The sequence below is a fragment of the Diaphorina citri genome, unplaced genomic scaffold (assembly GCF_000475195.1).
Source record: "Diaphorina citri unplaced genomic scaffold, Diaci psyllid genome assembly version 1.1 scaffold1399, whole genome shotgun sequence".
Taxonomy (NCBI): domain Eukaryota; kingdom Metazoa; phylum Arthropoda; class Insecta; order Hemiptera; family Psyllidae; genus Diaphorina; species Diaphorina citri.
Window position 1 is genome coordinate 1 of NW_007378825.1, and position 15,618 is coordinate 15,618.

The 15,618-nt window shown below is 36.9% G+C and overlaps 1 protein-coding gene across 1 annotated transcript; it reads right to left on the reverse strand.

Moving 5' to 3' along the window:
- Nucleotides 1–6,000: 6,000 nt before the first annotated feature.
- Nucleotides 6,001–7,968, reverse strand: LOC103515690 (beta-2 adrenergic receptor-like; the record flags this gene model as incomplete). The annotated part of the gene is made up of 2 exons (XM_008480626.3): nucleotides 7,426–7,968; nucleotides 6,001–6,280 (listed from the first exon to the last, which is right to left on the reverse strand). Coding segments are annotated over exons 1-2 (649 nt in total), but the record flags the coding sequence as incomplete, so codon positions are not given.
- Nucleotides 7,969–15,618: the final 7,650 nt, after the last annotated feature.

Sequence of the window (15,618 nt, forward strand, 5' to 3'; positions counted from 1 at the left end):
TTAGACTTGCCATGACATCTGGGGGAAAAATCAGGGTTATAGAATTGAGGGCACTAGAGGTAAATAGGTAATATCAAAAAGGACTGGAATCTCTAGCTGTCGTGTAAGTGCACATTGCATGTCCCTTCAAACTTATGCACATCAAAAATGTATGTTAGTATGTTATCTATCTATCTTCTAATCTTGAGACTCAAAATAATATTTCTGACTAAGTATACAGAAGAGTTTATCAGACTTACCTGTCTCTCAAAGAACAATGGAACGCACTGAACAGAGGTAATTGACTTTTCTGAAACTGACTTGAAATGAATGACACCAAAGTTTTTATAGAAAAAAAAACATAACCGGAATCTATCTTCTAACTTATCTTGAGACTAAAAATAATATTTCTGACTAAGTATACAGAAGAGTTTATCAGACTTACCTGTCTCTCAAAGAACAATGAAACGCACTGAACAGAGGTAATTGACTTTTCTGAAACTGACTTGAAATGAATGACACCAAAGTTTTTATAGAAAAAAAAACATAACCGGATTATCTGATCAAATAAAGGAGTGCGTTAGGGATAACAACCTGTCAGGGGCCAATATTCAACAACATCAAGGTGGCAATTTTTCATGGAGGAGTATATAATTATTATTATTATTATTATCCTGTAAATTATTGTATCACCGGCTTTGTGGGTGTAGTCTTCGTAAAGTGGACAAGACCCAACAACCTGCAGATCCCAAGGTTGTTGGGTCTTGTCCAAGTGAAGTAATAAAATTTATAATCAATGAACGATATTTTGTGACAGTTCATGTTGGTCTCTGCTCTGCTTGATCTGTCGTCTGTGGATTACTTGTAAAGTTGTGTCCACACACAGTCGATGGCCGTCGATCGATCATGTGTGAATACACCTTAACAAGCAACGTCCAGTTTGGCATGTATATGGATGGGTGACCACAAGTCATTTGGAAATCTCCCACCTGGCTCCAGCCTCGTTAAGATAATATTGAGGAGTTCAGTATTTCCTTCTTCTTCATTTCTCATTAATCAGAATTGGGTACCGCGTCTGCCTCGTAAGAGGAAGCGCTGGGCCGCGGGTTCTATTTCCTCCCGGGGCGAACTTTATCCTAAACAGATAAGGTTCGTTCTCGGAACGTCTGGCTTTCTCCTATCCTGTCCTTTCTCTCCAAATTCGACGAGGATCGGCTAGTCACATCACAGGCCCTAAATTTCCCACGTAGTACGGCCCTGAGACTATCTTTAGGTACCTACTATTTTACTATCAATAGTTGTCACAATAGTTGTCACTATTTCACGGACTGCAAAAATGACGCATTTCACGTACAATAAAATAGGTACTTTTAAATAGGGTAATCCATTGAGGAATATGTTAAACAAGAAGTTTAGTTGCCTACTAGCAAGTTTAGTGTTTATACTCTCTAGCTTCCGTAGCCTTCTTTCTAAATCTAGCTACGAAGCGAATTTCAGGTATGAAAAAATGTTGTCCGGGTTCGATTCCCACCCGGGCTGAACTTTATCCCTGACAGATAAGGTTCTGTTTCTCGGGACGGCTTGGGTTTCTTCTGTTCTGTACTCATTGTGTCTTTCAGGACGATAAGTTCTCTTTTGTTACATATCCCTCTATCAAACTTCTTCTGGACAAAGACTCTGTTATAGTTTCCCTCTAAAAATATTTACATACATAGCTCTCAATAAACTTCTTCTACAACTGAAACTGAACCATTAGCTTGCTTTTGGTAGTTATCTTTTCGAGTGAGCAACAATACGAGACAGGTTTAGGTACATCATATAGGTGAAAATATTTACATACATAGCTCTCAAAAAACTTCTTCTAAAACTGAAACTGAACCATTAGCTTGCTTTTGGTAGTTATCTTTTCGAGTGAGCAACAATACGAGACAGGTTTAGGTACATCATATAGGTAGGTAATAATAACCCTATTAACGTCAACTGTCATGTTTACAGTGGGTAATGAGAACGGAAAGCTAGAGTACCTATTGCGTCTAGATACGCCGCACTTTTTACCGTTTATTGCTAAATCCCATAAGCTGATACTCGTTTATGACCCATTTACCTAGCTTTGAAGAATTTCGCTATCGTAAAATGTAATGACGTGTGTCTGTGACGGGGAATTCTAGAAAACTAAGGAAACTAGAAGTGGAGTAGGTCTACTGAGATTAACATCAGTACGTATGTAAAAATATTTGTAGATAACTAGATAATAAATATCTTGCGTCCTAGGATATTGTCAATAACTATTGAGTAGGTAATAACAATAAGATACTGAGATTAACATCAGTACGTATGTAAAAATATTTGAAGATAACTAGATAATAAATATCTTGCGTCTTAGGATATTGTCAATAACTATTGAGTAGGTAATAACAATAAGGAAAGTAGTAAAAAGTTATTGTTTTGTGGAAATCAAATGTACATATCAACAATAAGGAAAGTAGTAAAAAAATATTGTTTTGTGGAAATCAAATGTACATATACCTAACCCTTGCATTGCTAGTATCTATTGCTATGAATCCCCTTTTCACTGAACAAAATTTACTACCCCTCAGGGGCTGTCTATATTTTCCATCTATCCAATATTCCAGTATGGGACAAATGGGACATCGAATAAAAAGGAATACATTCCTGAAACACCTTTTATGTACCCACATTACTATTCATACAGATCATATGCAGATCACACACTCTCTACTTATGTTTCTGCATATACCTATTTGCCAGGCAGAACTATTTGTGTCTGCCTTTGAATACTCATTGTTCTCTCTTTTGTTCGACAAGCGTAGATATGTGGGATTTATCTACATAATTATGTGCATGTACCTACTGAATTTAATGAAAATTTCATTGAGTTCATAGACAGACAGGCAAGAAATATAGGGAAGTAAGAATACGAACTAATGTTGTTTCCATTCCATTCCTTTTTACTTTCCCTATCCTATAGGAAGGAAAGTAATGTAATCGGGTCAAATTTTCGATGGTCAGTTTTTAGTGCCAAAACACGTTTTGAGGTCCCTAGAGCCTAAATCCAAAGTTTCAGCCATTGGTCCGTGTCTGTCTGTAAACATTTACCGTTTATTGCTAAATTCCGGAAAACCGAGATGTTCCCATAAGCTGATACTCGTTTATGACCCATTTACCTAGCTTTGAAGAATATCGAGACCGGTAAGAGCTAGAGACTTGAAATTTGGCATGCAGCTGTCAAATGGGACAAGGATGCAACACGAAACTTTTGTTTAAGATCGGTGCATTGCTTGGCGGCGTTTCGGCCGCTTTTTGGCGGTTTTCGGTGTAATTCAATAATATCTCGGGAACGGTATGAGCTAGAAACTTGAAATTTGGTATGTAGTCCACAAATGTGACAAGGATGCAACACAAAACGTTTGGTTGAGATGGGTGAGAGACACCGAAGCGAATACAATAGTCCGTCCCTTATACCTTTTTATTACTATTGTAATAACAAAGGAAGGACGGACTAAAAAGGAATACATTCCTGAAACACCTTTTATGTACCCACATTACTATTCATACAGATCATATGCAGATCACACACTCTCTACTTATGTTTCTGCACATACCTATTTGCCAGGCAGAACTATTTGTGTCTGCCTTTGAGTGCTCATTGTTCTTCTCTCTTTTGTTCGACAAGCGTAGATATGTGGGATTTATCTACATAATTATGTGCATGTGCCTACTGAATTTAATGAAAATTTCATTGAGTTCATAGACAGACAGGCAAGAAATATAGGGAAGTAAGAATAGGAACTAATGTTGTTTCCATTCCATTCCTTTTTACTTTCCTTATCCTATAGGAAGGAAAGTAATATAATCGGGTCAAATTTTCGATGGTCAGATTTTAGTGCCAAAACATGCAGCTGTCAATTTGGCATGCAGCTGTCAAATGTGACAAAGATGCAACACGAAACGGTACTTTTGGTGCTTGGCGGCATTTCGGCCGCTTTTTGGCGGTTTTCGGTGTAATTCAATAATATCTCGGAAACGGTATGAGCTAGAAACTTGAAATTTGGTATGTAGTCCACAAATGTGACAAGGATGCAACACGAAATACTTGGTTACGATAGGTGCTGTAGTTCGGCATTTCGGCCGCTTTTTGGCAGGTTTCGACCGTTTTTTGGCGGTTTTCAGCTATACCGACTAAACGGTTAGAGATATTGTAAAAGTCAAGGTGAAAGGACACTCAAATAAGCATAATTTAATAGGATAAGGAAAGTCGTGTGATGTTCACACCAGATTTTTTTTTTTTTTTTTTTCAAAGAGGGAACTGTATGAACGTAGGTAGTTCTTGTCCTGAAATCGAAAAGAGGAGGGCTGGATATGGATAAGATAGGAGAAAGCCAAGGACGAGCCTTATCTGTGACTTCTAGCTCATAAAATAAAAATTTCCACATATTTGAACTTTATGCACACCCTATATCACTGGAGTAATGCTCTTCTATTCATACATCCTTATATCACCTACATGTTTTATAAGTCCATGGGGAAATTCATTGTGATGTAGAGATAGGTAGGTATCTAGATGTATAATTTATCAATGTGTAGTTGTAGATAGCTAGGTAGAACTGATATTGATGTATAGACTTTATTATAATACTGTACCTACATCAACGCCTCCACGAAAATGACTGAAAGTTGCAAATGATCAATTTGAGGATTTTGAAGGTGTACTATCATTACTTCCTCTCCTTCTCCCTTTTCCCTTTCTTCTCCTCCATCTCTTTCTCCCTTTCCTGTCTCCCCTTTCTCTTTCACTTTCTCCTCCTCCTTCTCTTTCTATTTTTCCTTTTTCTTCATCTCCCCTTCTTCTCCCTTTCTCCTTCTCCTTCCCTCGCTTCTTCTCTTCCTCCTTCTACTTCTTGTTTTCCTCCTCCTACTGCTTTTCGTCTAGTAAAAACATTGAAGACCTTTTTTCTTGCTGATGCAAGTCGACCATGACTTCATATTTGAAGAGGTACCAAACTGGCCATCGAAAAATTGTAGATTCCGGATATAATACATGCATAGCTTTGTACTTATTATGTTTATTCTGTCAGCTCCCATGGCTTAGTGGTCACTGCGCTCGCCTTGCACGCGGGAGACCCGGGTTCGATTCCCGGCGGGGTCAAGAAATTTTGTGTTATAATAGGAAATTGCGAAAACTTGTGATGTTTTACATATTATGTAGTAGAGTCGTATAAGCTTAACCCAACTTTTAGGCTGTTTGTCCGTACACCTAAGCCTCCGAGTGGGACGTATTATGTAGTATATACATATCTGTTGACGGAAGTTGATTAATTAATTTTCAAATTCTGAAAAATGTTGATGAACAATGTTTAGTTACCTAAGAACAGCCATCTTTGAACTTGCTAACCTTTAATAACAAAGGCAAACGGAATATCAAAGTCTTTGCAAAGATTTAGACCTTAATTTTGCGAAGACCCATGATTTATTTATTTAGACTCTTTATTGGTTATAATTCAATGTACACCAATACAAGAAATTACAAACATCGGCATCGGGCGAAATTATTGCCTGGGGCCTGTTGATGAACAATGTTTAGTTACCTAAGAACAGCCATCTTTGAACTTGCAAACCTTAAATAACAAAGGCAAACGGAATATCAAAGTCTTTGCAAAGATTTAGACCTTAATTTGCGAAGACCCATGATTTATTTATTTAGAGTATTTAGACTCTTTATTGGTTATAATTCAATGTACACCAATACAAGAAATTACAAACATCGGCATCGGGCGAAATTATTGCCTGGGGCAATCTCTACCATTCAACCCTGATCATTTATCCAACAAACGACACAATACTTACTCAACAATATGGCAGAGCAAGGTCCATACACGGTGAAGAACAAGAAAGTCTGCAGTGTTTTGTCGATGATGTTGTAGAAGGAGCACTGCGTATCATGGAAGGCCTGGGGCAATCTCTACCATTCAACCTTGATCATTGATCCAGCAGAATACTTACTCAACAATATGACAGAGCAAGGTCCATACACGGTGAAGAACAAGAAAGTCTGCAGTGTTTTGTCGATGATGTTGTAGAAGGAGCACTGCGTATCATGGAAGTCCTCCTTGACCACATAGCATTGGATGTAGATGATCGGGGTAGTTCCGATGATACACGAATAAATCCAGAAACTGGCGATGTACCTTTCAACCGAGCTGTGAGTGATGAGATTGTTATACCTGAGTGGCTGAACGAGAGATGTAAACCGATCCACTGCAATGGCAGTCATCACTAACACCTGCAACACAGTACATTGATTGAAGACTTGGTAACTTTGTGAAGCTCCATTCTATTTATTTATTTGTTTTGCATGGAAAACAAATTCCAGATACATACGTACTTCAGTTTTTGGACCTAGTATTATTTGTTTTTCATACAAATCAACCTACAAAAAATGTGTCCTTAGAAAATTCGGGATACCACGGATACCTGTACCTACCTACTCTAGTTTGACGGCTTATGAAAGTTTTATTGCTTGAATTTATGTATATTATTATTATTTTTAAAAACATGTACCTACCTACTCTAGTTTGACGGCTTATGAAAGTTTTATTGCTTGAATTTATGTATATTATTATTATTTTTAAAAACAATAAAGTCCTGATAAAATAAATAAAATATGAGATGGTAAAAAAATATATCAATAAAATAATGGAGACGAGTAATAAACATGTAGAAAGGAAGCTCCAAACGACCTAGGTTTGGAGCTAAGAGCATTAAATTTGCATTATCCTTATGAGATAGAACTTTATGGGTGGGATGTTATTGGATCATTCTGCTTCAGAGTATATTAATGCATCTTTCATTTTTCCCATCTCAGACTTTTGAATACCGTACATCATACCTAAATCCTACTTAATATTCAAAAGACATGGTTCTTACACAGATTATAAGTTGTCAATGCAAAATTTTAGGGTAGGTACATTCTGACTGAAGATTTGAAACTTTCAAAAATAACTTTGTGTATTTATTGCTGTAGCTTAAGCTGTCATCTTAAATTCCAATTGGGGTTTGAAAGAACTGCATGTTCTCAGCAAACTTTTTATCTAAGAATAGCATATTTCGAAGAATTGGGTCAGATATCTTAATGCTGATATGACACTAAGGCCCGTATTAATAAACCAAACTATAGCGAATACTACAGGGAGGGTAGATCCTAAACAGGGTTTTTCATATTAATAAACCACGTAGAATTGGGTCAGATATCTTAATGCTGATATGACACTAAATAAATATGAAAAGCTTGGGTTAGGGAGGGTAGATTTTATTCTTTTCGTTTTATATCCCTAGCTTTACGATTTAAATAGATTGCCGGGTCAAAGTTGAGAGAATACGATATTGTTATTCTAATTGGGTTTTCTGAACTTGGTTTATTATACTCACCGAAGCAGTCACTAGAACAATGATGATACAGTAAGGCAAGATACATAGCCACGTGATGATCGTGTTCTGAAGAAATACACAGATAGGCAGGAAGATGCCGGTCCAGAGATCACTCAACGCAAGGGACATGATGAAGTAGTTACTAGCAGTGCGAAGTCTTTTATATCGAAACATGGCAGCTATGATAACGCTATTGCTGAAGATAATACAACCTGCCAGGAGCAAGGTGATGACTAGAAGTAACAGGAGCTGGTAGTGATTGGGCGGCACTAGGGCGTAGTTTAGGCTGGAAGTATTGGACACAAGAATATCGGTGGTGGAAGCCTCTGTGGTGAAATTGATGTTCACACGAGAGGTTTCATGATTCATAATCTACACGACACTTCACATAGTGGCACTGCTCGGGTCACATGCAGCTAGGGGGTGATATCCTTAAAACCTTTTCAAAGGTGGCGTTTAAAAGTTTCAATATACCTATTTTATTTACCCATTCTCAACACAGTTTTTCAATTATGAGGATGGGTATACTCCTCAGTCATTATTATTTTACTAATTTATTGAAATAAACATAGCCCAGCATTTGAAATTTCCCTCTAGAGAGCTGAAGAACTTAAAAGATAGGTAAATAAGTACCATCGAAAAAGCACTGGCTTGGCAGGCTGCCCAGAAAAGATTGGCGGACCGAAGGTTGAGTACAGCTGGACTTGGTAGTTTGAATTTTGAATTCTTATGTGTCTAAAATATTCCTTTTTCCTTTTGTTCTACAGCTCAGCCGACGGATTTTCATTGTTCTCCCTGATGGTTGTCAGCGAGGTATCGATCTCTTCAGGATGAGGCACCAAGTGTGTTGAACACCGAATGGGTGACATGGCGCACAGTCTTACGTTGGAAGCGAACGAGTTAAGCTCGGCAGTCTCATGGTTAATACCTGCAAGGAAAACAAGGCGAATACATTAACGGTTATTTTACTTGTGGAATCAGAATTGAGTTGTCCGTAAATCCTGGACTGAAATTATTAGATAAATGCGTATTTAATCTCAATTCAGTCCAGGGTCTACTTGGTAATTGGGCAGGGTTAAGCAAAAAAGGACCATCCGTAAGGCAATTGACCTTATGGTTCTTTTCTGCTAAATGCTGTCCTATTGGAATCCTGTCTTAATCACTGATAACTCAGTTCTGGAAAGCCAAGTTGGGAGATATGTCAGTGTGTGTACCTGGATTAAAATTCAATATTCTACATACTCCTAAATAGGTAAGTTAGTGCTTTCTATTTTTTAATTAAATAAGTTTTTTATTTTTTAGTACAATTGCATACTCTAACTTCAGTATAAAAATGGGATTTCTGGAAGTGATATAACATGGACATAAAACGAGATATTGACCTTATGGGCGAAATCCAATCAAGAGAAGTGTTCTTTTAGTAAAATTTCAGTGTGTGTACCTGGATTAAAATTCAATATTCTACATACTCGTAAATAGGTAAGTTAGTGCTTTCTATTTTTTTTTTAATAATTAACTTTTTTATTTTTTAGTACAATTGCATACTCTAACTTCAGTATAAAAATGGGAATTCTGGAAGTGATATAACATGGACATAAAACGAGATATTGACCTTATGGGCGAAATCCAATCAAGAGAAGTGTTCTTTTAGTAAAATTGAATTTCTTCACAAATGGCCACATTACGTGACACTGGTTAATAAGTTCTATTGTCTTGAGATTTAACGAAAGTTAAAAATAATTTCTACTACTATTCCGTTCCCGTTTCGTTCCCGTCTGAAACTTTTGTTCTACGCTTGCCTTGACCATAAGCATTTACAATTCCCTGAGGCTTCTAAAACACAACGAGTCTATCAAATTCATCCCACTATTCCGTTCCCGTTTCGTCTCTGAAACTTTTGTTCTACGCTTGCCTTGACCATAAGCATTTACAATTCCCTGAGGCTTCTAAAACACAACGAGTCTATCAAATTCATATTTCTATCCCCAACATTTTGAATATCAAAACATTTCCATTTATAACTTTTCATAAACTTTAAACTGGGTACCCACCCATAGTTTTGCCTTGAGGGCTTTTTGAGCAAAATTTCAAAATTCATTGTGAGTGCTTCCAGAAACAAAGTTTTAGTCCTTACATGCATCGTGTAAGTGCACATTGCATGTCCCTTCAAACTTATGCACATCAAAAATGTATGTTAGTATGTTTATAGAGTATCCATATTTTGGCGTGCTTTTACAAAGTTAAAGTAGGTAGCGATGCAGTTGGTACCAGTGAATTTCGTCATGTAAAGAAGTTTAATATTTAAAATATACATGCTGACGGGGAGATGGGAGCAAAGATAATCTCTAAAAACAATTCAAAATATTTACAAATCGCTAAACAATCAGGGGGGGGGTAACCCTGAACCTTTCTTTGTATAAAGCTATGAAGTACCTCAAAATAGTAGTAGTAAATTAGTAATCGAACTATTGATGCTAAGAAAGCCATTTATACCGATAACCAACAGTGTTTAACCAACATTTCAATTATATACATAGGTATAGTGGTACCATGGTACCTAATACTGGTATACATAAATATCATATACACCTAGAATAAAGCTATTAGTGTAATAGGGGCATTTGTCTAATGGCTCCCATGGCATAGTGCCTTAAATCAAGCTGCCAAGGGCCGCACAGAAAAGCTTAGCGGACCACAGGTTGGGTAAGGCTGACCTATCCTTTTCCCATTCAATTTCTAGGATAATTCCATCTCTTGTTTCTTTTTTCGCTTCTGGGCAAACAAATGGCCCTGATCTATAATGGTGTTTCCATTTTCTGTTTCAGGCTGGCTGTCTTCAATCTCAACTCGTGTAAAGTCTAATAAATTATTATTTTCACTGTTTTCGTACATACATAAAATACCTTCAAATATAAGTAACCTCGTGTTTACGAACAAGTCACGATATAGAAAAGAAATGAACTAAACTGTGAAGTTAATTTAAAGGAGATCCTTATTTACAATAAAGGACTTATTTAATAAAACTGTTACCTAGAGTGAAATAAATGAAAAATAAGGAAAAAAAAACTTTGAAAATTCTTCAAATTAAACTCATAATCTATTTTATTTTGTATAATTAATAAGTCCATTTCCATGGAACTAAATAAAAGTGAAGACTTTACATGAAGAGATGCCGGCTAGTCGGCAAAAATTAATCAGTGGATAGCTTTTTATTTGGGCATGATTAATGTAACATGCTTACCGTTTTAAAATTATGATTAATATTAACATATAATGTTATTTTAAAGGTTCCATTTATTTTTCAATAAATTAGTAAAATAATAATGACTGAGGAGTATACCCATCCTCATAATTGAAAAACTGTGTTGAGAATGGGTAAATAAAATATATTAAAACTTTTAAACGCCACCTTTGAAAAGGTTTTAAGGATATCACCCTAGCTGCATGTGACCCGAGCAGTGCCACTATGTGAAGTGTCGTGTAGATTATGAATCATGAAACCTCTCGTGTGAACATCAATTTCACCACAGAGGCTTCCACCACCGATATTCTTGTGTCCAATACTTCCAGCCTAAACTACGCCCTAGTGCCGCCCAATCACTACCAGCTCCTGTTACTTCTAGTCATCACCTTGCTCCTGGCAGGTTGTATTATCTTCAGCAATAGCGTTATCATAGCTGCCATGTTTCGATATAAAAGACTTCGCACTGCTAGTAACTACTTCATCATGTCCCTTGCGTTGAGTGATCTCTGGACCGGCATCTTCCTGCCTATCTGTGTATTTCTTCAGAACACGATCATCACGTGGCTATGTATCTTGCCTTACTGTATCATCATTGTTCTAGTGACTGCTTCGGTGAGTATAATAAACCAAGTTCAGAAAACCCAATTAGAATAACAATATCGTATTCTCTCAACTTTGACCCGGCAATCTATTTAAATCGTAAAGCTAGGGATATAAAACGAAAAGAATAAAATCTACCCTCCCTAACCCAAGCTTTTCATATTTATTTAGTGTCATATCAGCATTAAGATATCTGACCCAATTCTACGAAATATGCTATTCTTAGATAAAAAGTTTGCTGAGAACATGCAGTTCTTTCAAACCCCAATTGGAATTTAAGATGACAGCTTAAGCTACAGCAATAAATACACAAAGTTATTTTTGAAAGTTTCAAATCTTCAGTCAGAATGTACCTACCCTAAAATTTTGCATTGACAACTTATAATCTGTGTAAGAACCATGTCTAATTTCCCTTCTCTTTTTCCGTTGAATTTCAATATCGTCAGTCTACAGATGAAATTAAATTTGCTGACAGTGATTCCATTTAATTTCCCTTCTCTTTTTCCGTTGAATTTCAATATCGTCAGTCTACAGATGAAATTAAATTTGCTGACAGTGATTCCACTAAGATATCTCTGTTTAAACTTGGGTCATTGCTCTCTCTATCAACTAAAATGCTTTTAGATTTCAACAGACAAGTCCATAATATTGTCCATTGTTCATCTATTTCATTGAATCCTCTTTCATTACCTATAACTATACAATAGTTTACTCACTTATGTGTACTACCAAAACAAATACATTATGAAAATAACTATTTAATAAATTTGTCTTTTTTCTAGCTCACTTTAGGTTAGGAATCCAACAAATTAAGCACATTGCATATTTAGAATAATGTCTAGGCGTTCATAAAAAGCTGCGATTGCAAGCTCGAGAAATCCGTAACCGTAAAGTTCTCAAGAAATATAGTACCTATGTACAATCGCAGTATTTTTATAAACGCCTAGGCAATAGACATTATTCTCAATTATGCACATGTGTAGATAGATGGTTCATTAAATCCTCAGGCATTCGTCAGTTGAAGAAAGGGAAAAAGGTAATGGAAATGAAAGTAAATTATTGGTGGCAGTCCGGGGAAAACTTTTCTGAAAGAATTCTCAAGAAAAATAGTACCTATGTACAATCGCAGTATTTTTATAAACGCCTAGGCAATAGACATTATTCTCAATTAGGCACATGTGTAGGTAGATGGTTCATTAAATCCTTGGGCATTCGTCAGTTGAAGAAAGGGAAAAAGGTAATGGAAATGAAAGTAAATTATTGGTGGCAGTCCAGCCCGGGGAAAACTTTTCTGAAAGAAAAGAGAGAGAAGAGAGGGAGAAAGAAGAAAGGAGGATACAAAGAGATAAAAATCAGGAACGGAGAGTAGGAGGGGAGAGGGAAGATAGAGAAGGTAAAAGGAGAAAAAGAAAGACATGAAACGAAAGGGAGGGAGAAAAAAAGAGGCGAAAGAGAAAGATTAGCGTTTGGAACTAAAATTGGAAGCTTTCATGAAAGAAGGGAGTAACTAGGCCCTAGCACTAGGCCCTCCAATACTTTTCAATGGAAATCAAAAACTTGAAACCCGATTTGCTCTAAACTCAATTTTCATCTGAACCTGTAGGCCCTCTGGTCAAAGGTTTCTTAATTTCTTATGACCTCTAAATAACTTCCGTAGACACCCGTAAGCTCCTTAGTATTTCAGACCTTACATGCCCTTCTTCTTCGACAAAGTATCCAAGACGAATCTGTAGGCCCTCTGGTCAAAGGTTTCTTAATTTCTTATGACCTCTAAATAACTTCCGTAGACACCCGTAAGCTCCTTAGTATTTCAGAATAACAATTTATAAAACATTTATCATTGTTCCACAGGTTCCCTCTCACCTGTAACTAATAACTAAACCTGTAGGCCCTGTGTCAAAGGTTTCTTAATTTCTTATGACCTCTAAATAACTTCCGTAGACGCCCGTAAGCTCCTTAGTATTTCAGAATAACAATTTATAAAACATTTATCATTGTTCCACAGGTTCCCTCTCACCTGTAACTAATAACTCCGGACATTGGTAATGATGGGTGGTTTTACAGTTGATAAAAGCTATGACGTCATTGATAACTTTTTGCATGGCAGCCCGAAGCTCTGAGTTCCTATACCCGTAGACCCAAGGGTTCACAGCACTACTGACGAAAATGGGGAAAACGAGGTAGGTAGAAATCTGCTTATTATCTAGAATTGACGTGTTTTGAGTGAAGTCTATCAGAATGCACACCTGTGACAGAAAACGGGAATTGCAATTCATCAAAGGGAGATAGATATCGACCAAATATAGGTACATTATTTAGGAAATAAGAAACGACATAGTCGCAATACGTGTAAACAAATAAAACATAAGGAAACCTTTACTTGGTAGAAGTATACGTTTGGACTCAGCCAGCCGCTGAGTCCAAAAAGCTCTGCTTTTTCAATTTACCTCTACATTGAAATCATACCTGATAGGGTGCCCACAAACTTATGAAGAGGCCCACGGTGATGGCCAAAGTTTGTCCGTATCTGGAATGCGCTCCATTCTGGTTTTGACGCAATGAGATTTCAATGGAGTAAATCGCTCTGGCATGATATCGCGCCACGATATAAATGTAACAGTAACACGCTGAAAAACAAAAGCAGAAAGCTCATTTAGGAAGGTAGACCATAAAGTCGATATGTTTGATGAGGGGGGGATGTTTCAAGTAGTGATATCAAGAAGTAAAGTGTAAAGTGCAAGTACCTCTATAATTGGTGTTTCACATCTGTACACAGAGTAGACCGAAGTTCTTTCAAAGAATTCTAAAAAATAATAATAATAAAAATCTCTAAAGTCTAACTAAAGTTCTGCATCAATAAATAAACATTCGTTTAAGTAGGTATTTCAAAATAATGAAAATATTAGTCTGATAATGTTAATCGTGTGACAAAAGACATGTGTAAACATTTGACTTGGAGTATGCAATATTAGAGCTCTGTTGTACCTTGTGGTTAGCTCTATACAGAAACTACGTATACTAACTTAATTGCTCTTCAGAACATGTGCCGGAAGCTAGTACGTATGGCGTATTGCATTTACACAACAATAGTCAGGTGTTCATAGGAAACGAAAGAGTGGTGTTTACAAAATGCAGGAGGTATTGACTATTAGGTCGTTCTTGCATCAAGAAAAAGTAGTTCTGGAGAAATCTGAAGTGGTAAGCACGGTTGGGTTCTGATTTGAGGTTGGTGGTTCGAGTCCAAGTCAAGTCGTTAAAATTTACTTGGGTGTTAAGGTGTTATATTCGGGGATTGCCATTCAAGTATGTATTTATTTTTGAATGACATTTTAAAACACAGTGATCTTCTGAGCTGATTATAATAAAACTTCAAAGAACAAGCTTTGATCATGCTTAATAATTCATTCTTTTTTCGAGTCATAAATACAAATATGTAGGAGTAACGAAATGCAAATATATGTAGGTTGTAGGTGTGTATGTTGTTGGTATGTATGTCTAGGTGCATTGTTGAACGTGCTAAGTCCGTATCAATGAAACGTATAGGGCTTGGAGTATGGGGAAGGTCGACAGGGCTCTAAGAGGATTAATAGGTTTAATTAATTATTATCTAACACTCAATCCCCCCCTCCCCCTGACATCCTCTTTCTCTCATTTCGGGAGTGTGGGTGAATTATAACGAGATGACACCTTAGCTCCCTTCTTCCTCTTCTTTCTCCTCCTCCTCATTCTCCCTCCTATTTTTCTCCTCTTTTGCCTCCCCTCTTTCTTTTTTCTCTTCCTTGTGTCCCTTCTCCCTTCGTCTCCATCCCCTTGTCTCTCCCTACCTCTTCTCTCTCTCTCCTCTTTTTGCCTCCTCTCTTTCTATTTCTGTCACTGCTCCCTTCCTCTCCCTCTTCTCTTTTTCTCTCTACTCCTCTCTTTCTGTCCCCTCTCTCTCCTCTCCTCTCTCCCTAAATAAAGCTTCAAGTCGCAGAGGAACAGTAACAGTTACAACAAGTACCTATCTTCTCCTATTGATTTTCTTATGCGGGAGCTTCAGTTACGGTGTTTTCTGTACTGGGACAAATGTATTGATATAGGAAAGGGATTTCGTAAAAGTTGACTCGTTGTCGCCGGTAAAGAAGTTAATTTTTCATTTCGATTGATTGTATTTCAAATTGGCACAAACTGTTTGAAATCATTCAAACCGATGCGACGTTAAAACCTGAATAAAGGCCGAACCGTACGTTGAAAACTTTGGCCCTGAATAACGGTCGAACTGTACCTCCAGCAATCCTTGGACTTGGACATATTTGATCTAAAAAACATCAAAACTATTTTCAAAATTTGAGTGACTTTGATGGAAAACA